The sequence below is a fragment of the Eptatretus burgeri genome, chromosome 18 (assembly GCF_056783735.1).
Source record: "Eptatretus burgeri isolate ZD-2024b chromosome 18, Ebu_testis_v1, whole genome shotgun sequence".
Classification (NCBI taxonomy): Eukaryota; Metazoa; Chordata; class Myxini; order Myxiniformes; family Myxinidae; genus Eptatretus; species Eptatretus burgeri.
Window position 1 is genome coordinate 10,850,412 of NC_140978.1, and position 22,809 is coordinate 10,873,220.

Consider the following 22,809-nt stretch of genomic DNA (forward strand, 5'->3'; position numbering starts at 1 on the left):
CTATTTTGTTTTGTTTATTTATTTAGGATTTACAATGCTGAGGCTCATCTCATGGAGGAGCTCAAAGTTAGAACAGAAAAGGATGTAACATAACAAATAGTCAGGGTGGTGGGCTTGGGACCCTTGGATCCTGAGTTCAAATCCCCCTCGGCTGTTGAATTAATACCAGGTGGGGTTGACTCTGCCAGTCATCCTTCTGAGGTCGGCAAAATGAGTGCCAGCATGCTGGTATACTGTGTCGGAGTGGCGACCCGTTCACGATTGTGTCCAATAGCCAAGGAGACTGTTTAAGCAGCACCAACATTCTGTACAGAGTATGGTCCCAATAGATGGATGGAACGCTCTGGTCCCCATGGATGGATGGATGGATAACAAATGGAACAGGAGAAAGAAAGAAGGGGGGCATGGTTGAGGGACAAAATAAAGGGAGACTTGGAGAAATAATGGACGTGAAGGAAATTGAGGGCCGGGGGAAGACACAGGGAGCAAACAAGTCAGACACAGCTGCAAACTCTCAGTATGGAAAAACTGGAAACAATTATCTACTAACGTCATTATAAATTCTGCAAAACAACAATGATGAGTCCAAAGATCGTTATCCATGAGATTTGAGTACACGCTCCCTCCTGAAGCTTGGATCACTGTGAAAAATGTCGATGAGGAATGATTGCTCAAACGTGCAGGTGAGCCAAAACCTCATTTCAATGGGAACAGCATTAAAAAGCCTCAATTGCAGATAAATGCTGACCACAACTCTGGAACACTATCACTTCCAAACTGTCACCTCCACTGTTAATCTCAGGAGAATAAGTTGTGTTAAAATGTTTGCACTGCTATCACAAATGCTGAAGCTCAGGTTGTTTAAGTGCAAGCCAATAGTTGGCAGCCAACAGATAGTAGAATCCTTGCATATTGATGAAAAGGGCCTCCCTATAAGGAAAACTCCCACCCGAAGAGATTATTATCCCCTCTGTGAGAATAGCTATCGGTGATGGAGTTAAAATGCACAGCAACAAACCAAATTGCCACTTTAGATATGTCGAGGATAAAAAGCCTTTAAGAACCGTGGTTTTGTTAATCAAACTAAAAAAGTAGGAATCCTTGTGGAGGTGGACTATTAAAAGAAACTGGTGATTTATTGCAGCATAGTTGAGCTCTATCTTTACATGCACCTCTCTTCAGCCTCCCAAATGTGATAATTTAAAGTCAAATAAACATAAATCTCGCCAACAGACTCCATAGTTTTAGCAATCAGACAATGTTTTTGTTTTTATTTTCATTTTAAAATGAAGCAGAGCATGCTCCACATTTTCAAGAGTACTTGTACCGATAAACAAACATTCGTTGATGACATGGAGGATATTCCTTGAACTTTCTTCCACGATGCATGAGATTCTTCACTGACTTCTGCTGGTGTTTCCTTCTGTTGGACACAACATTGCTTTTGGTCTTATTTCTCTAAAAATAAAAATAAAATTATTGAGGAATGTATGAAGGGCAGTGAAGTATAATGACTATATGAGGGGTATACTCACAATGTGAATAGTTTCTGACCTGACATTACGTACACACAAGGAACTTTGGCACAGGACAAGGCCATGCGGCCCACCATGCCTGCACTGCAACAATGCGGGCAGACGGGACACCAGTTTAACGTCCATCTGACGTTGATGAATTGCCTTGCCTGTGCCAAACACCAGGATGACAATTTATAGCTGGGTTGAGATTCAAACCCATAGACAGCTCAGTGGTGAGTGTACATACCTCTAGGCTATCCTGCCAACAATATACTAGGTTGGAGCTTGCAGTTGACAAATATATTCTGAATTGTGCTTTACACAAGGTGACTCAAGGAAACTAATTATAGATCCTATTTTTGTCGATTGTGCATTCATGCAGGAGATAAATGTTAAAGCAGCATTGTGTCAAAGCATATTAGCATGTGGCACTGTCATTTTACAATCCTGTGCATACAGTATATACATACACACAAGTCTTCCGTGTCATCATTGAATATCCAGCTGTACATGTTGCAACCTCTGAAACAAGGAGTTAAGGGAAATGGCATCCACTGCTTCCTTGTCTTGCAATCATGCAAGAAACCTCATGGCCAGTGGCATAGTATGGGATGGCAGGGAAAAGGTATTTACTTTTGTCATCATTTATTCACCAGGGCTTTATTTTGCATTGGGTTAATCTGACAGTTTGTGCTATTCCCTGATGGAAATGTATGGAGAAATTTCACAACATAATCCACAGTGCCACTTTAACCCAATACTTTTTCAGGCATTCAATCCTAAGAAAGAATGTCAAAATTTCAGAAAATTGTAACGAAGTCTTCCGATATCACAACAAGCTTGATGGCACACATGTGGTTGGTTCTCAAAACATCTTCATTTGTTTCCTTCCTTGGAGAAAATAATAATAATTATTATAGGTAGTGCAGTTTTGGTTGAACAAGTGTGGTTTTCATTCATTGGATATGGTTGTGATCATTGTGAATGGCTTATGCATGCAGGAGCTGGAAGAGCAGGAAGGTGGACCAGAATGTTTGAGCCACGAGTTTCGTGCTCTGCTGGAGGATGCTGAGCAGCTACAGCAGAAGCAAAAAAAACAGCACAATTATGTGGAACGTTTTTATGGTAAGGACTGATATTTTACAGGGTAATATAGAGGACAGGCTTGCAGGATGGCCAAGAGGTATGCACACTTGCCTATAAGCTGTCTAGCCTGGGTTTCAACTCCGGCCCAGCTATAAACGGTCATCCTGGTGTTTCAGAGGCAGGGTAATTCGTCAATATGTGTGCTGTCTCTCAGATGGACATTTAACTGGGTATCCAGTCTGCCGGTATGAGTTGGTGGACGTGAAAGATCCCACGGTGCCCTTCGTGAAGAGTGGGCGAACTATCGCCAGCACCGTGGCCAAATTACAAATTCATGCCCTGACTTCCTGAGTCGGAGTGGTGACCCTTCCAGGATTGTAGCCAATAACTGCTTTGGTAGCACTGATACTGCATAAGGCATGGTACCCACATGATGATGATAATGATGACGATGATGATGGTACAGGACAAGAATACTGTGTCATTGTTCTTAATGGAACCTGATGTATAGGCTAAGAAGGATTTGTGACCATAATTCAAAATTACTAATCACGTTCATGATGGAAATACTTTCCGAGCACAAAATGTTTTTTGATACAAAAAAGAAAACCTTCAAAAATATGTATTACAATTAACGATAGCTGTGGCATGTAGAGTGTAGTCCAAGGGTAACAATTACAGGAATTCTGGTAAATTATCTTCCTGCTGGAACCTCATTAAAGTTAAATATCTTTCTAAAATACTGAAGTATACTTTTAACATATTTTTTGAACTTTTGAACTTCATTATTATCCACATCAAAAACCACTTTGTCTACAATGCCACATATGTAGCAAAAAAAATGGTTGGATTATAGGAACCAGAAAATAGCATGAAATGCTAATCGGGTCTACTACCTTAACATTTAAACATTTTAATTTTTGGTAAAAATAAATGATTATAATGTGCACATTACAAATACAGTATATTGTATTATACTTGAATATTGAATAAATAACTACCTGTTAAATAAAACATTTCCAGTACATAGTAAGATACAACTTAATCTTGATTAAACAGTTTGATATAGACCTCCCATCACATCTCAAGGTGAGGTGATATATACTCAAGAAGACTGCATACACCCTCCGTAAACAGAAAGGTAAATCAACGAGAATTCATCTCATCAGTACAGAGCTGTTCCTCAAACATCGGGGAAAGGGAATGAATCAGTCATCATGGTGGAAGTATGTAAAACAAGAAAAAGAGCAATCAGAGATTGCAGACCCTCGTCAGGACTTGTTTTGTGTCGTGTATTTTGTGTGATGTTTGTGTTCTGGTGTGTTCCGTAATTAGTAAGAGACATAATTAGAACTGCCACTTTATAATTGCTGGCGGTGATGACCGGGTACCAAGACGTCTTGCTTTGATGTAACTCCGCTTTGACCGGACACCTAACCCTGACCCGTGACGTTTTTCATTAGCATTCAATTGAATTCAGAATTGGATTAAAATAAATTCAATTCGAATCAAAAGGAAGACCAAATAGGTACTGTCCTGCATTTGAGTCATCAGAAGGAACCCAAACCAGCAAAAAGTAAAGATGAAGTCATCAGGAGGAACCTGGATAGGATTCACATTTCAGCTGCTACTCCTTTATATTACCCAAAAACCCATCCAGGCACAGCCAAGTGAGCCTTATTCAAAAAAAAAAAAAAAAACCCCCAGGTCAAAAATAAATAAATAATTCTGGCTGCCAAACCATGTGTCTGATCAGGTTAAAATGTAAAACATTTATTCCCCATTACTACTACATCATGATTGTGAAGTTTCACATCGATTGATTAAGCAGTTCCAGAGAAAATATTATTTAATATTTTTCTTCAATCCAATATGGCTGCTAAACCATGTGACCTATTAATTATTCCTTATGGGAACAAACGTATACACTCAAGGCTTGGGGAACATTTGTGTGAAGTTTCCCCTCGATCTGTCTAGCCATTCTGAAGAAGAAGATTTTTAAAGGTTTTAGGGTAAATCCAATTTGGCTGCCAAACCATGTCACCAATGACATCATATGTGTGAAACTTTTGTTCCTCATGGACAGGCGGTCATACGTGTAAAGTTTCACCTCAATCTGTTCAACCACTTCAGAGAAGATTTTTGGAAGGTTTTGTTTTTTTAAACAATATGGCTGCTGAATCACATGATCGATGACATCATCAAATTTTTTTCTGTGGACCATTTTATCTCGAGATGACCCTCAAAATTTTTCATGCCGATCGGATGTGGCATTCTACATATGCAATTATATCGTCATAACGAAGGCACCTATAACGTCATAAAAAAAATCACACTCATTACCTGTGAGGAGAACTTGCTGTGTGCCAAGTTTCAATTTTTTGCTTAGTGCGGTTTCAGAGATACAGAAGTCCAAAGTTTTCCTGTTTTTCCAATATGGCTGCCACACCACGTTTACTATGACATAATTATCATTAAAACAATCTACATGAGTGGTCACACCAATGTTGAAAATTTTGTCTCAATCCGACAAGCAGTTGCAGAGAAAAACATGAAAGTTCTGCACGGACAAACAAACAGACAAATAAGCGGACCCAAGTGCAATTCCCTCTCCTTCGGCGAGGGTAATGATGTTTTCTTTCACACTTCATTTTTTTAATTTATAAAGATATTAAAATGCATAACAGGAAGCTAAACCTGTTCATGTATAAACTGCTTATTAAGCCAATAGAGAATGCAATGCCACGGTCTGAGAAACCTTATGGAGCCTTGACTCCTGGACAATGAAGTGTGTTCATGCTATTAGTCATTGTACATCGACTGCCCATGAAGTCTCATCCAGACGACACCTCAAACTGACATCCACATCCCACCCGTATAATCGTCAGGTTCACCTTGATGGTGGATGGCAATGCTGTGTGTTACCAACCTTTGAAAATGTGCGGTGATCAGCAAATACCCGGTCCTCGTTTCCCATTCACAGAGACCTCCCATCACATTTCAAGGCAATGCGGTATGTACTCAAGAAGACTCTCTACACCCTTTGCAACCAGCATAGTAAATCAATGAGAATCCATCTCATCGACACAGAGCTTGTTCCTCAATCATCAAGAAAACTCCTTCAATTGAAGAAGAAACAAATTGGGAGGATATTTTGTCAGTTGAGGACTCTAATGAAGCTTATAATACATTTGAATTAAGATTACGAGACTTGTATGATAATTGTTTCCCAATTTGTAATTCTAAAAGCAAAACTGTTAAATCAAAATCCTGGATGACTGACGGGTTGTTGAAATCAATTAAGTACAAGATGAGGCTGTATTAAAAAATTCCTTCATAAACCTTCAATTGATAACAAATCCAAATTCAAACAATTTCGAAATGACCTTAATTTGTTGATTAGACAAGTAAAACAAAATTATTGCAAAGAGAAGTTCTCCCAGTAGAATTCATATATTAAAGGAACCTGGTCTATAATCAATTCATTAATTAACCAAAAGAAACGAAGATTTGAATATCACAATGAATTGTAATGGAGAAAAGACTGAAAAAAATTCTGGTGTTTTTAATGAGGTTTTTTTTTTTTTTTACAGAAATAGGTTCTTCACTAGAGCTCAATTCCACCAAATCAATTTTTTTTCACTTTTATTTGAACGACCCTTACCTGAATTCTCCATATTTTTTACCCCACAACTGAAGTGGAAGTCTGTGATATTGTTTGTTCATTCAAAAATAGTTCATTCCAAAATAGTAAAAAATACTGGAGAGAATTGCTTATTCATAGTTATTCAAATTCCTCAACAAACATAATGTTATTTCCCAGTCACAGTATGGATTACGTTCAGGTTACTCAATGTCTTTGGCATTAATTGATCTTAACAATCGAATAATTGATGCATTTGAAAATAATTCTCACACCATGTGTTTTTGTTGACTTATCTAAAGCTTTTGAGACTATTAATCATCAAATATTGAAATCCAAGTTATACGACTATGGAATCAGGGGTGTTGCACATGACTGGCTTTCTAGTTACCGAGCTGTCGTTCTCAATGTACTAGTTATAAATCCTCTTTGTCAGAGTTTAAGCAAGTTACTTGTGGTGTTCCCCAAGGTTCGTTACTTGGTCTATTATTGTTTATTTTGGATGTCAACGACATTCACAAATCTACTGAATTGCTTTCTTTTCTCTTGTATTATTGTCTCTCTTGTATTGTTCTCTTGTATTATTATGTTATTCTTATTAGAACAATGTTATTGTTCTCTCGTATTATTATAATGACACAAATATTTTGTATTGTGATAAAAATTTTGATTATTTAATGTTGTAAATGAGAATGTCTTAAAAGTATGTGATTGGTTTAAAGCTCATAAGTTATCTTTTAACTCAAACAAATGTAATTATATTGTCTTTAGGGAAAAATTCAAATGTACTGATTTGACTACTGCTAATGTCCATATCAATTCCCATTCAATTTTGAGAATTGAAGAGACCAAGTTTTTTGGGGTATATATTGATTCCAAACTTTCTTAGAAATATCAGTCAGGAAATTGCAAATAAAGTCACAAAAATTTTGGTATAATCTATAGATTGAATTATTTGCTCCCAAATACAATACTTAGATTGCTTTATTGTTCATCTGTACTTCCATATCTGTCCTATTGTAATTTAGGCTGGTGAAAAATACATTTCAACCACATCTAACTAAATTGGTAATATTGCAGGAAAAAACAAACATTCAAATCATATCGAACTAACCTCCAAGAACGAGTAGAAACAAATTATTTCATCATTTAAATCTTCTGAAATTGTGCGGTCACATTACATCAGCAAAGTATTTTCATGTATAAATACATTAATAGACTACTTCCTTTTATATTTTGTGATCTTTTTTAATTTAATGATGAAATTCATAAGTATGATACCAGATTCGCCACTGATGTTCATTTTCCAAAACACAGAATCCTTGCTTTTCAACATAATATTCGTTTCTCTGGTCCTAAACTATGGAATGAATTGCCAGATGGTATTAAAAAATCTCCGTCTTTGAACAATTTCTCATTCCAACTTCAGTAATATTTTCTCTCGCGATATTGTACATAGGTTATTGAAGAAAGCTATTGAATATTTGTTTGTTGAATTTTACTCTCGTGCTTTCCATTTATTTATTGATCTACTGATCTACTCTTTTATCCTGTGGAATTGTTTGCCCATGATTTTTTTCCCATCATTTATACCATGGTTTATTTCTACATTTGATATGATTACACACAATCAAACATGTAGTTTGATATGATTTCATTGTTTGTTCTTGCCAAATTTTATCTGTAAGTGTGAGGGCTTTCCTGCTACAAGCTTGCCTTTTGGGATTCAGCCTCATTCAGTTACTTAAATGTCTTCTTCATACCTGTTGCTTTTCTTGAAGGAAATAAATGTTGTTTTGATTGATTGATTGTGACATACAGTTAATCTCTCATTGGGTACTCTGTAAGAGCTTTATGGAAGCAGTGTCGCAAAGCTTTCTTTCTCATATCTAACGGTAATTCATTCCAAAAAAATAGTACCTGTGTATGATATAGAAAATTTCCCAAAAGATATGCGACATTTTGGTACAAACAGTTTTTCACTTTCCTTTTGGCGTGTATAATATTTATGCAGGGCCAGATTAAGACCTTTAAAGGCCCTAAGCACTGAAAAGATTATGGTACCCCCATATATATGTAATCCAAAATAAAAACAATACTAAACCGTAAAATGAAATTTTATTTTTTGAAATGAAACAAAACTTACAGTAAGGTTTATTTACAGTAAACGCTATGGCATCAGTATTGTATTGCATAAAAAATATGTGATATTAGATTGAGAATACAGAGACGACTCTAAATCCTATAAAAAGACAGCCATTCAGTATAACTACATGCGAATTGGATACCAATAAACATAGAGTAGCTCATTACAAAAGATCAACATAATATATAGTGAAAAAAACTTACCCTAGCAAACACAGTGCACACACTTTCATTTTCATTTCTTAAGGAAATTGATATGAGGGAAAAATGCAAATACAAAAATTTACTTTTTTCATTTATTGTGGGGCCCTTTTTGTGGGCCCTGGTTCAGCTGCAACATTTGCACCATGGTCCATTGTAAATCCGGCACTAGAAAAAAAACTCTGTGGGGCCCCTCTTCCCTTGAGGCCCTAAGCACGTGCTTATTTTGCTTAATGGTTAATCCAGGGCTGTATTTATGTTGTATTGAAGAAGAATCCAGTATTAACAGTTGAGTGTGGAAGTTTGTTATTTATCAAATCATATATAAAGCTGCAGTCTATGCAATTGAAAAACATTCAACAAATTCAGTTCTTTAAACAAAGGCTTAGACCATGACATAAATGTACTAAATGTAATAGTGTGGAAAAGCCATCTTCTGAGTTTACATTATACACTTCAAATTAGTTTCATATGTCCTAACCCACACTTCTATTCCATATCATATGTGGCTGTATAAATGCCTTATAAATTGAAATCAAAATATATCTTGGGACAAATTTTCGCAATCTATAAAATATGCCAATACATTTATTAACCTTCTCAATATGATTTTTCCAAGTGAAGTGCTGATCTAAAATCAAACCAACAAATTAAGTATTGTTGTGGGCCGGGGTCCGGTGGCGGGAACGACCGCAAGATGGGGGGAGTTACGTCGTCTCCCACCAGACTCCCGGAATTGTAGGCCGTCGCTCACGGATAACTCCGTGAGGCGGCGGGTCGCTTAACTGACCGTGGACGCCAATACCTCCACCGCGTAGCGTCGGGTCTTTTTGTCTAGAAACAATTTACCTAATTAACCACGCGGTGTCGTTTACCGGGAACCATGCCCTCAGCACGTCTTGCTCGAACCGGGTCACTCTACCGACTGCGGTAGAGTTCCAACTACCGACTACCAACTCCGGTTCGGGTGCAGTCAAGCGGAACTGCCAAAGCCGTGCCGGCTAGGATGAGCAGATTAACGGGAACAAAGACCTGGCTAAACTCAGATCAGAACCATGCTGGACCAATGAAGGAAAAGACAAAAACGAACTGGGAACATTTCTAGTAATGGTTTATTTACAATCAATTTACAAAAGGACTCAGAGCAGACTTATCGTGGGATATACAGGCAAGATTTACAATGATCAAAGCACTTATACAGTTTCTACTTATTAGACTGGCGCCACACACTCAGACACACACTCGGACAAAATAAACCTAGTTGAAGGTAAAGGACTTTTGCAGCCAGGGAGGGAGGCGAGCTGAGGTCGCAGTTCTTTCGAGTACCTGAGTCTCGGGGAAAGGAATGCTCCATTGTGCGGCACCTGCCAACAGTCGTGCAGTCAGGTCCACAGCCGCCCGTGTGGAGTTCGGGTCCATGGAGGAGCTCGAGTGGGCCGGGATTAGTAGTTGGGGCGAGACGCGAACGGAGCCAAGCAGTGGGTTCAACTCCGGCCTCCAAGCACTCACAAACGAATTCTCCGACCTCCAAGCACAGAACGAACGACCCCCAAATAACTCAAGACTGAGGATGGTGTCGTAGTTTATGGACCTCCCTCAGCGGGGAGGGGCCTTGGTGAAGCCGACGCCACTGTCCGCCCTGATTGGACAGGGCCTCCATAGGTCCGCCCTTTCTGGGTGGGGTTTCTTGCCATGCCGGGAGAAACCCGCCCCCCCCAACCCCCCTCCACGCGTGTCTGGATTCATCAAGAAGAAGCCACAACCCAAAGATTTTGCCCCGGCCAAAGGGCATTCGGATACAGCAGGTGGACAGTGGATCGTGATGGGGGATGGGATATAAAGATTTATTACCCTAACTAAAAAAACATCGCAACGCACCCCTTCGATTTCCCACTAAACACGAGGAGGGAATCTATCTACACATATACTTAACGGCATAACGAACTTTGGGTCAGCTGTATGTTTGAATGCATACGATTCCTAGAACCATAACAGTATCATCAACCTCACTTATTGTGGTTTCTGCAATCTTGAGGCCTCCCTGTACTGTAATGGTTTGCCGTCATCCTCTAACAAGCATATAATTTGTCTCAGATAAATTAATTTTAAGTATATTTACAATACACTAACTTGTAACCATTTCCATATGTGTACTTACTTCTCTCATATGTACTGTAGTTTTGTCCTTTGGAAAAGTATGAAATAGATTGGAATCATCTGCAAAAAATATCGAAAATTAAAATAGTTAGTGGCATTTGGCAAATCATGACTATAAACAAGAAACAAAATTGTTCCTAAGACTGAGCTTTGTGGAACACCACAAGATATTGGCATTTTCAAGGAATTTTCTCTACCATAATGTACAAATTGAGTTTGAGTTAATAAATAATTTCTAAACCACTGTAAAGGTAATCCTCATATACCATAATGTGCCAATTTACCACATAAAATATCATGATCAATTGTTTCAAATGCTTTTTGGAAGTCTATAAACACTCCAAAAGTTATTTTTCCCTCATCCAAAAAATTTAGCATATCATTTGCTAAATTTATTAAGGTTAATTTAGTACTGCATTGTTGATGAAAACCAAAATGTTGTTTATGAAGTACATGATTCATTAAAAAAAGAAGTATTCTTTTATTTACCAATTTGTAAAACACCTTGGCTAAAACGGATAATACAGATATTGGTCGATAATTACTTGGATTGTCTTTTTGTCCTTGATTATAATTTGGTGCTACTTTAGCTATTTTCATTTATTCTGAATTTTTCCTGTCAAGAAAGGCATTAAATAAAAAAAATATACATTAGCGGTTTTACAATGAAATGTGCTGCATTTTTTTTATCAATCTGGCTTGCATATTATCAAAGCCACGTGCTTTATCTTCTCTCAAAGATGTGAGTTTGTCCTCAACCTCACATTCTATAATGGGTTTCCAGAATAATGAGCATCCAACTTCATTACCATGATATTTATTAAAATTATCATTTACAGCAGTATCAGGGATTTTTTTGGCCTAAATTAGGACCAATATTTATAAAGAAGTCATTAAAGACTTCCCCTATTTCTGTAGTAGATGTAAATACACTACTTCCTCTCTCCCATGTCTTTCCACACATAGCTTCTCAACATGAGTGGCTTTCAATCTCCGATTACCACTGTGAAGCAGATCATTAATAGCTCTCCATGCCTGACCAGTGTCATTTCTATGAGTCATAAATAACCCACTGTAGTACACTCTCTTTGTATTCCTTGAAACATTTGTTAAAGTATTTCGATACCTCTTATATCTAGCCAAATATTCCTCATCATGGTTAGATGCTATGACTTTCGAATATAACTTATGCTTAATCTTCTTGATTTTTTTTTTTAATAACTTTTGTAATGCACAGCTTTTTCTTCTTCTTCCGATGAATACATCTCAGCACGATTGGTGCATGTCTGTCACAAATCTTTTAAAAAGACTTTTTTTAAAACAAGAAAAAAGATACACTTTATCCACATAAATACATTCCATCACTCCTTGCCATGTTTCAACAGAAAGATGTTGAGAATAGGCCTCCTTATCAAAATATTTGTAAGATCTGTAGATTCCTCTTTCTTTTTGTCTTTCTACTAATTTTTCTCAAAAATGGCAAAGATTGGGAAATAATCAGATATATCTGTAAATATCGGCCCCACATATATACAATTTAAAAAGAAATTAGTCAATTAGTGAGGCCGAAGAGTCGGTGACTCTAGTGCACGTCTTCATTTACTGTTGCAACCCTACGCATTGCAGTGATGTAAGAAATATTTCTGCATAATTTTCTAAATTATGAATATTAATGTTAAAATCACCAATCAAAATATACGGTGGTTTATCTACTGTACTTTCATATTTTCAAGTGTACAAAGCAAACTATTTTGAAACTCAACAATATCTATATTTGTTTTCCGATATACAACTCCTATAATAACCTTTCTTTTTCCAATTTCTGTCTGGAGCCAAATCGATTCTGTATGCATAACATCACCTTTTAAAACCTTATATTTAATTGACAAATTAATATAGGCTCTAACAACTCCTCCTCACCTTGCAGCATTATGGAAATTTAATTCCAATGGGTGACCTTTTAGAACGAACATATTTGATAACAAAACTTGCCATACTTCTGATACACCAATTATGTGAAAGTCTTTTTCTATACAATGTTCATACAATAATCTAAGACCCTCAATATTCTTATTTAATGATCTTTTATTAATATGGGAAACATTAAATGCATTCTTCCTTACTTCATTTAAAACTGAATCAAAACTATTAGAGCATAATTAGAAAAATTTGACATTCTAACGATTATCATCACCATTTAGAATCATTTTCTATAAATTTAACCACAGTGTAAAAACTTTGTAAAATCATCACACGAGATGAAGTCCGACATCCTCATATATCACGTCCTCAATATCAACATCAAACAAGTCATCCAGAGTATGCAGCATTTTAGAGGAGTCATCAGTCAATTTGCAAATGTTTCCATTCCTGGTGCTGACCCTTTTCACTGAGGGAATGAAGGCTGTTGCATGCAGGAGTTGTATAATGGGCATAACATTTGTGGCAAAATAATGAAGTTCTTCAATCAAACCTTCAAACAGAGAGCTAGATGCAAGACAGTTGGCATAAGCACTATCTTAATTTGCGCAAGTTTTGGAGTTCTGAGTTAGAAGTTCTGGAACCCTTAACTGCATTTTTTAAATGAAGTCAAAGGAAAATATCTCTGTTCTTACTCGACTCATTTTCGCATTATCTACATTCATCAGGATTTGGAATCTTATGCTGCATGTGAATGATAAAGTAAAATCAGCAGAGCGATCGACTGTTAGAAAACTTGTTGAAGCACAAAAACCTTTCTGGTGGATCTGTGTGTGATTTGAAAACCCCTGAGTTCCAAATAAATTATGCACGAGATATGCATGTTTGAAATGCTTTAAAATCCAAATAACTTTTGAGTTGTAACCTGGTTACTTTCACGTGCAAGAGTTGTGTACATCATCAGTCATGGAGTAACAGAGATGGCTCCGATTCACTTGACACATTCATGTAATTTCAATAACTTCAACACACATATTGAATTCGAACCAAGGTAGCTTTTACCACTTAATTGGTTTAAACTATAAGCAATGAAGATAGGATAGCCTTCTACTTGTAAAGCTTCTGTTACGTGTATCGATATCTCTCGTCTCTGTCATTCACTGGCCGCTTTTCCATGTATCCTCCAGGCACAATTGCAGACCTGTTTATTGACAAGTTCAAGTTCAAAGGCACCAATGTCAAGAGCCGAGTACCACAACTGCTGGATATTCTCAACAACTACGACTTTGATACTCTTGTAAATTTCTTCAACTTGCCGTGAGGCCCCCTTTTGAGAAATAGTGCAGTCCCGATGCATCTCCAATGGGTTGCATTTTTGCTCCCGTTTTATATTGTACAATAAACATTTCTCGCTGATGAGTAAAGCCGAATTACTATTAAGCAATTTTAGGTTTTAGAGTTAAAAGGATGTGGAAATGTGAACGTATGTTCTGCTTTCTGTTCAGCATGTCCCAAATTTACAATTGATGCGCCATTAAAGCACATCCTGGAGATATGTCTCAAATGGGATGTCACACTAAACGAGATTTCTATTTTCAAGCATTCCAAAGTTATGACAGTGTGACATCAGGATCCATATACATATTACAGATGAGGGTGGAGAGAGTCAAATAAAATAAAGAAAAGGGAGGGAAGAGGGGGTGGGGGATGGGAAGTTCGGAAGGATAGGGGAGTAAAAATAAAACAACTTGCAAGGAAGTAGGCATAAAAGGTTAGGGGGAGCAATGTACAAGGAATATGGGGAAGAGAGTGGCTATAAATGTGTGAGGAACATTGGTAAGAGAGTGGTTGTAAATGTATGAGGAATATGGGGAAGAGAGTGGTTATAAATGTATGAGGAATATGGGGAAGAGGGTGGTTATAAATGTATGAGGAATATGGGGAAGAGAGTGGTTATAAATGTATGAGGAATATGGGGAAGAGAGTGGTTATAAATGTATGAGGAATATGGGGAAGAGAGTGGTTGTAAATGTATGAGGAATATGGGGAAAGAGAGTGGTTATAAATGTATGAGGAATATGGGGAAGAGAGTGGTTATAAATGTAAGAGGAATATGGGAAAGAGAGTGGTTATAAATGTAAGAGGAATATGTGGAAGAGAGTGGTTAAATATTTCACACCTTTTTGTTATATGTAGATGGATCCAAAGCACACAGGCACGAAACTATGTCTTGCATATTTATAACAATGACAAATGTGTCCAAGAGCAGCGTCCTAAAGGTTTTGTCGGCTAAAAAAAAAATAAATAAATAAGTAAATTTTAAAAAACAACAACTTCCGATATTTCGTCACGTGCCTTGATTAAGCCAATAGCAAAACCCGTCATACTGTATTTACGTATTTACGATATATCGTGTATTTACGAAATAAATAATGTATTTACGAAATTCTAATATGATAAATGGAATAATCTTTAAATAATAACGTGAACTTTTCGAAACTTTAAAGCAAATGTCCGAATATATTTAAAAGTTCATGATAGACGCTCTCAAAAGGCACCATCCAAGTAAGGATGTGTACATGTGCTTAGTATTTAAGGAGATCCAGATCTTGTATATACAAGAGCCAAGTCCGGGAGATTAAACTTTTAGAAGAAGAAGAAGAAGAAGAAGAAGAATAAGAATAAGAATAAGAATAAGAATAAGAATAAGAATAAGAATAAGAAGAAGAAGAAGAAGAAGAAGAAGAAGAAGAAGAAGAAGATGCAATCCTACACTTGAAGCTAATAAGGTTATAAACATGGCTTGACTTCCAGACCATGTTTTTGCTGTTCATATGCAAGACCAATGACACACACTAGATCAAACAATCTGAGTTGGCATTTTCAGCATTTAATTTCTATCTCAACCCATGGCTCCATGATGCTGGAATCCCACTTTCAAATCTCATTACTTGCGTCACCGAAGGTGGACGGAGGTTGTTGTCACCCCTGTCTGTCTGTTTGTCTGTGAGCATAGTATCTCAAAAAGTTATAGATGGATTTGGACAAAACTTAATGAGCAGGTTGAGAGTGTGACATGGACGAATTGATTAGATTTTCATGAAGATCCAGATACGAGAATTTTTGAAGTGATTCTTCACCTTTGAGCAATGGGCTGAAAATATGTAGCATGATATTTTAAAAAGTTGTGGACGAGTTATGACAAAACTAACGAAAAGAAAAAAAACATACGAGTCCATTGGCCTCCAAAAGCCAGTCGCCGAGTGGGCATCCTCCACCATGCAGTCCTTCCTCGGCACACCTGAGCTCCTGACCACATACAAAGTTTGTATCCATAGCCTGATGGAGTACTGTTCTCCCCTCTTGGCTGGTGCTCCTGCCTCTCACCTTTCTTGGCTTCACGCTGTGGAAACCAAGGCATTTTGGATTATTGGTATCTCCTGCGATGAGGCTGTCTTTTCATCTCTCACCATACACAGGTCAGTGGTCTGTCTATCTTATACCGTCTCCTCTCTGGCCTCGCCCCCCCCCCCCCGCTCTGTCTGAGATATGTTCCCCCAATATTTCCGCAGGGCGCTCAAAGTCCGCCAGCAACCCCCTTCTGGTAAAACGACGAAAATCAAGAATCACTGCTGACCTTCACTCTTTCATTCCTCTTTTTTCCCCACCTTTGGAACAAACTCCCACACTCTCTTCAATCCCACTCTTCCCTCCAGGTCTTCAAAACAGCTGTTCACCACCATGTCTTATCTTCCCCCATCTAAAACCACGATCTTTTCTACCCCCACTAATCCACCCCATACCCACCTCCTTCAAATTCCCTGCTTTCCTTCGTGAAAGTCCCCTGTAGTGTCCATCTTGTTTACCCTGTGTATCCCACCCCGACCCTCTCATTTCCACAGATCCCGTGTCCATTCCATAGATTTTTTTCGTTCCCTCCCTTTCTTGTGTCCTGCTCCCCTTGTTGTACATTCTGTGTGTTAGCTCTCATACGAACCTTGACAGTACAAACAAAAAAAAAAAACTAGGTGGATGATGTATCTGATGATCTCTCTTTCTTAATCATGCATTGACGTTCCTTGTAAGGAACTCGTATTAACCTTGAGCATCATCAATTAGGCTTAAAAAAACATCCTAGCCCATTAGCTTACTCTTAAATACAAGCACATTATATGGAACACTACTCTCCACTATGATTACTTGTTTAATCGCCCCAATTAATCTCACCTTCTTGTGGGGTTAGCTGAGGAAAATCTATCATGAACTGGCTGGCCAGGCCTGACATTCAAATTTAGGAGGCAAGACTTTGGAAGCTAGCCAGTGTGCCGGACATACCTTGCCGACTCTTCGTGAAAGAATATTGGATCTGTAAACTTCAAGGCATCGCCCACTTTGTGATGCAACCAACGCCCTGCCTGCAAAGCACTGATGAGACAGTTGAAAGTCATGTTGGGAGTGAAATCCAGACGAGACAGCTCAAAAGGTAAATGTGCTCCCACTGCATCATTCTGTCAGACTACAAGCACATATAACACCTAGCTTAATATTCTTTTAAAGGCAGCTTACTCAACAATGCAACTACTACCTGCACACAGTTGTATCGAGATTACACTCCATCAGTTAAGGAAATTCAAACCAATTTTATCCATGACATATAATTCATTGAAAAAGAATAATTAAAAGAACACTTTCTGGAAAATCCTCTTTATCGATTCGCTGATGACTCCACCCTTTGCCGTGACATCCCTCATCCTGCAGACAGGCAGGCTACAGCCTCTTCCCTCTCTTCAGACCTATTAAACAAAAGCATAAGCTGGTCAAACAATGGAGGATTATTCAGGACGGCAGGGTCTACCGAAGTGCTCAGTTCTCCAATACCTACAAAAGGCTTGTTGTAGCAACTCTGTAAGTTTCAGATTAAATCCAGAAGAATGGTACCATCCCAGCCTCGGCTGGACATTGGCAAGCTCAAGGATGAGAGTGTAGCTGAGGAGTTTGCGAACAGGCCAATTTGGGGGGGGGGGGGGTCTGGGTGTTTTGGGGAATTCTGAAGAGTTGTAGAGTGCCTTCAAGACTACCATCCTTGATGTTGCCGGTGGATGTCTTGAAACCCTCCATCAGGCGAAGAAGAAAGAACTTTGTCTCCCAAGGGACACTGGATACCATTGACCAGAATTGCAGGGCCAGGCTTAATGGCAGAGCTGAATGGTTCATGGAGTTGAGGCGTAAAACCGCACATGTGCAGAGGGCAGACAAGGAGGCCTATATGTGAGGAATCTGTGAGGGGGTAGAGCATCACCTGTGGTCAAGTGATTCTCATCCTGCTTACAGAGGAATTAGTGCATTGCGTTCTTCCAAGCCCATCACTCGGTGTGCTGCACTTAAAGCGGAGTGTGGTGGGATCTTGACAGAGGAGTCTGAAGTGAAGACCTGCTGGGCCGATCACTTGGAACGGCTGTACCAGGCTGATCCACCAGCTGTCGAGTTAGACATCAGGGGTGTAACTATCCCTTTTGCTGACCCTCCAATCAACTGTGAACCACCTTCATTTGTAGAAATGCAGGCGGTGGTGAATCAGTTGAAGGGGGGTAAAGCTGGGATCTGTGGCATCCAATGCTGAATTTCTCAAGGCTGGTGGAAATGCTGGAGTCAAGTCGTTGCATGCAGTTCTGTGCTCTGCTAAAACACAGGAAAGGGTGATTGCCAGGACTGCAACAACTACCGAGGGTGATGCTGCTCTCAGTGCCGGGCAAGGTCTTTGCTCGGATAATTTTTGATAGGGTTCGTCACCATCTGCTTGAGAACCAGTGCCCAGAGCAGTTGGGCTTGACACCAAAGAAGAAGTCAACAATTGACCGTATCCTTGCTCTTCGGGTCCTCACTGAATGCAGAAGAGAGTTTCGACAGGGGCTCTTTGCAGTCTATGTTCATCTCAAAACATTCGATTCAGTGAATGGGGATACCCTCTGGAGGATTCTCGGTCTTCATGGGGTGCCACGAAAACTGATCAATCTGATTTCTGAACTACACTCTGGAACTGAGAACTGAGAATGCTGTGAGGTGTGGTGGTTGCATCTCCAACTCTTTTTTTTTTGTATACACTGTGGAGGCTCGTATGAGGGCAAACACAGAATTTCCAGTTGTTACTGGAGTTCGTCAGGGGTGTGTACTGGCCCCCACACGTTTCAGCACTTGTATGGACTGGATTCTGGGAAGGATATTAGAGAGGTCAACTTGCGGTGTATCATTTGGGAATATCAAGATCTCTGGCCTTCATTTCGCAGATGATTCAGCCATCTTTGCAGAGACGCTGTATATCCTTATGGGGGCCCTCGAGGTGCTGAATGAGGAATTGGAGCCACTGGGATTATGGGTTTCCTGTGTCAAAACTAAGATCCAGGCTTTCAATGACATCTTGGATACTGCGATCTTGTCTGTACCTGTTTGTGGTGAAGATGTTGAGGTGACGGAGAGATTCACTTACCTTGGCAGTGATATTCATGTCTCCCCTGGATGTGAGCAAGAGGTCAATAAACATCTGGGTCGGGCCTGGGGAGTCATGGATTCACTGGATCATGAGGCGTTGCGCTGTCAGTACTGATGCAGGATGAAAGTGCGAGTCTTTAAGTCCTTGGTGCTTCCAGTCTTGCTCTACGGATGTTAGACTTGGACTCTGACCAGGGATCTGAGGTGGAGACTTAACTCCTTCAGCACCAGGTCTCTTTGGAGAATCCTTGGCTGTCGCTGGTTGGACTTTGTGTCCCACGAGCGGTTGCTGAGAGATACTTCGATGAGATTTGTTACCTGTATAGTTCATGAGCGTCAGCTGCAGCTGTATGGACATGTGGCTTGTTTTCCTGATGCTGATCCTGCTCACCAGATTCTCTCAGTGAAGGAGGCTCATGAGTGGAGGAGGCCAACAGGCCAACCACGTTCCTTGTGATTGCAGCAGGTTGATCGGCATCTCAAGGAGATGGGGATGGGTCAGGCATATGCCTGGGGGATGGCCAGGTGGACGTGATGTGCTGTTCCAGCACATGCTCCTGTTGCTGACCTAACCTGAACCAACTTCCACATCCTCTTCAATCTCATGCTTCCCTCCAGGTCTCCAGACAGCTGTTTACCATCCTCTCAGATCGTCCCCAATCCAAAACCATGATCTTTTCTACCCCGTTTAATCCCAAAACCATGGTCTTTTCGGCCCCATATTATCCCCCCCCCCCACTCCACAGCCCAATTCCTCCCCCTTCCAAATTTCTAGTCTTCCCTCCTGAAAGTTTCCTTTTGTATCAATCTTGTCCACCCCATTCATCCTCTCCTTCCCTCCATTCCTACCCACACACATTGTTTGGCTGCCTCCATATGTCTTGGCCTTTGGCTCTGCTGTTGATGTTTCTCCCCTCTCTCTGCTCGACCTTTTGGCCTGTTACGTCCTGATGCATTCAGTGTTGTACCGTCTCTACCACGAGCCTCAACTACGTATACAAAAAAAAATAATCATGATAATAATAAACATACGACTACCCCTTTTAATATCTCGATAACATCTCACCTATGCCCTCAAACAACAAAGTCACCGAGTCATAAGAACAATTAGTATATTCATCATTTTAATACAGATGTGCACACATTGCTAGAATTGATAACACATCACCACAAGTAGCAGAAAGCTATAGAACCTGAGATGCCGTAAAGCACAGCAACCAAATTCAATTCCAGAAATGCTTTTTTTTTTCATGGTGAGAACATACAAATAAATGGTGAAAATAACATTAAGATTTGAAATGTTGGATTTTAAACAAACTTAAAATAAATTAAATTATATATCACTGGAAGTTACATTGTCTTTTAAACTAACTTAAAATAAATTAAATTATATGTCACTGGAAGTTACATTGTCTTTTAAACTAACTTAAAATAAATTAAATTATATGTCACTGGAAGTTACATTGTCTTTTAAACTAACTTAAAATAAATTAAATTATATGTCACTGGAAGTTACATTGTCTTTTAAACTAATTTAAAAATAAATTAAATTATATGTCACTGGAAATCCGACGAACCACTGTCGAAATGCTTCTAACCAGACTCAATACAAATTCAGCAGCACACAAACGATAAGCAGTAATCATTTAGCTCCAGGTGTGGCATTTGTCTTTTCCAGGACATGCAGAATATTTCCTTGATGGTTGGCCTCTTTGCATTTCTGGAGCCTTCCCGTGGTGGAAAATGCTCAGGTCTTCCAATCTTGGAATGCTGCAAAAAAAAAGGTTAGGGATTCAATGGTAGAAAGTGACAGCAGTCATCCTTATGTTATTCTCGTTTACAGTTACAATTAACAAAAGTTGTACACAGGAATATGCGAGGTAAACTTATCATTGGTGTAATTGCTAATTCCTGGTGCACAACTATCCCGTAAATGCTACCTCCAAAGTCCTTTGGTTAAATTGACGTGCCCCTGCCTCACAACTTGCTCAGCTTGATGCCGTGGAAACCATGGCCATCATAAATCATTGGAATGTCCTGCATTGAAGCTGAGTCTATGAGCCTATCACTTTAATATCACAGAGAGGTTGGTGGTCTCTCTGTCTTCTACAGCTTCCTTTCTGGTCTTGCACCCTCTGCTCTTTTCACGCTCTGCCTTCCCAGTTACACCCCTCTAAGCACGAGGTCCACCATCAACCCCCTTCTGATGAAACACCCAAAATCAGGATAACTGCTCACCTCCACTCATTCATTCCTCTTTTTTTCCACCTGTGGATCAACTTCCGAATGCTCTTAAATCTCATTCTTCCCTCCATGTCTTCAAGATAGCTGTTCACCACCATCTCAGATCATCCCCCATCCAAAACGATGATCCAAAACAATGATTCTTTCTACCCCAGTTCACCCTCCCCAAGCACCCCTCTTTCCAAGCTTCCAGCTTTTCCTTTGTGAGAGTTTGTGGATGTATCAATCATGTCCACCCCGTGTCCTTCCCTTGCCCTCATTCTTCACCACATCGCTTATTTCTCCAAGTCTTCCTCTATTTTGTCCCTCAACCCTGCTTTTGCTGCATTTCTCCTCCCCACCACCCTTCTTTCTTCTGTTCCTTTTGTTCTGTTATGTCCTGATCCATTCCATGTTCTCGCTCCGACATCGCTTAGGGTCCCCCTGCGGTCGCCTTGCGTCTGCCTTCAAAATTCTATGGCCGCCGCAGGAACACCCTAAGGTCACCGTGCGACATCAAATCAAAGACCGTACGGCACACCCATGTTTTCGGTCTCCGCAATTTATAAATACGCTGTGCGGCTACCCGAAAAATAACAAGGACAAATGTGTCCAAGAGCAGCGTCCAAAACCTAAAGGTTTTGTCGGCTAAAAAAATTTTTTTTAATTTTTTTTTTAAAACAACAACAACAACTTCCGATATTTCGTCACGTGCCTTCATTAAGCCAATAGCGAAACCCGTCATAATGTATTTACGTATTTACGATATATCTTGTATTTACAAAATATATAATGTATTTACGAAATTACAATAAGATAAATGGAATAATCTTTAAATAGTAACGTGAACTTTTCGAAACTTTAAAGCAAATGTCCGAATATATTTAAAAGTTCATGATAGACGCTCTCAAAAGGCACCGTCTATGTGAGGATGTGTACATGTGCTCAGTATTTAAGGCGATCCGGATCTTGTATATACAAGAGCCGAGTCCGAGAGATTAAGGTTTTGTCTTCAGAGGAAGAGGAAGAAGAGGAAGAAGAGGAAGAAGAAGAAGAAGAAGAAGAAGAAGAGGAAGAAGAACGCCGAGCTCTCTATGAGCAGCGTTCGCTATGCGAGACGCTGCTAAAAACATATGTGACTGCTACATTGTGTGACCGTGGAAATACTGCGGCCGCTTTATAATTGCTAGTGCCCGTACATTTTGTAGACCCTCCGGTCGCCGAGCCAAATGTGACTTAGGCCTTACCTCATGTTTTCACCTTCATTTGTGATGTTTGTTTTTTTAATAATCTTGTGTTTTAATTAATAACAAAAAAAGCAATCTGATCACGTGGTGTGACGGACTGTCGGGCAAGGATTGAATTTCACAGCAAAACCAGTTGTAATTTGGAATATCCATGATTACGTCAGCCCGATACGTTTGATGAAAG

At 39.3% G+C, this 22,809-nt stretch overlaps 2 protein-coding genes and 1 long non-coding RNA gene across 8 annotated transcripts in view; 1 reads left to right on the top strand and 2 right to left on the bottom strand.

The window, feature by feature from the left end:
• The window catches only part of BBS7 (Bardet-Biedl syndrome 7), an 82,562-nt gene extending 68,465 nt beyond the window's left edge, over window positions 1–14,097 (top strand). For 3 of the 4 annotated variants that reach the window (XM_085864217.1, XM_085864218.1, XM_085864219.1), the window contains exons 18-19: window positions 2,519–2,642; window positions 13,857–14,097. In XM_085864217.1, coding sequence (XP_085720343.1) covers window positions 2,519–2,642; window positions 13,857–13,990 — 258 coding nt within the window. In that variant the 3' untranslated portion in view covers window positions 13,991–14,097. Of the gene's footprint in view, window positions 1–2,518; window positions 2,643–5,491; window positions 5,617–13,856 lie in introns of all 4 variants that reach the window. The other variant, XR_015053311.1, reaches the window with a different exon arrangement.
• On the bottom strand, window positions 1,045–16,068 carry LOC147008567 (uncharacterized). The gene is made up of 3 exons (XR_015053312.1): window positions 15,901–16,068; window positions 10,751–10,809; window positions 1,045–1,423 (listed from the first exon to the last, which is right to left on the bottom strand). It is a non-coding gene; the product is annotated as an uncharacterized LOC147008567 (long non-coding RNA).
• Window positions 16,069–19,937: 3,869 nt separating this feature from the next.
• LOC147008568 (uncharacterized) overlaps window positions 19,938–22,809 on the bottom strand; it is a 37,840-nt gene continuing 34,968 nt past the window's right edge. For all 3 annotated transcript variants that reach the window (XM_085864222.1, XM_085864221.1, XM_085864223.1), the window contains exon 11: window positions 19,938–20,925. The gene's annotated coding sequence lies outside the window, so the exon portion shown is untranslated. The remainder of the gene's footprint in view (window positions 20,926–22,809) is intronic.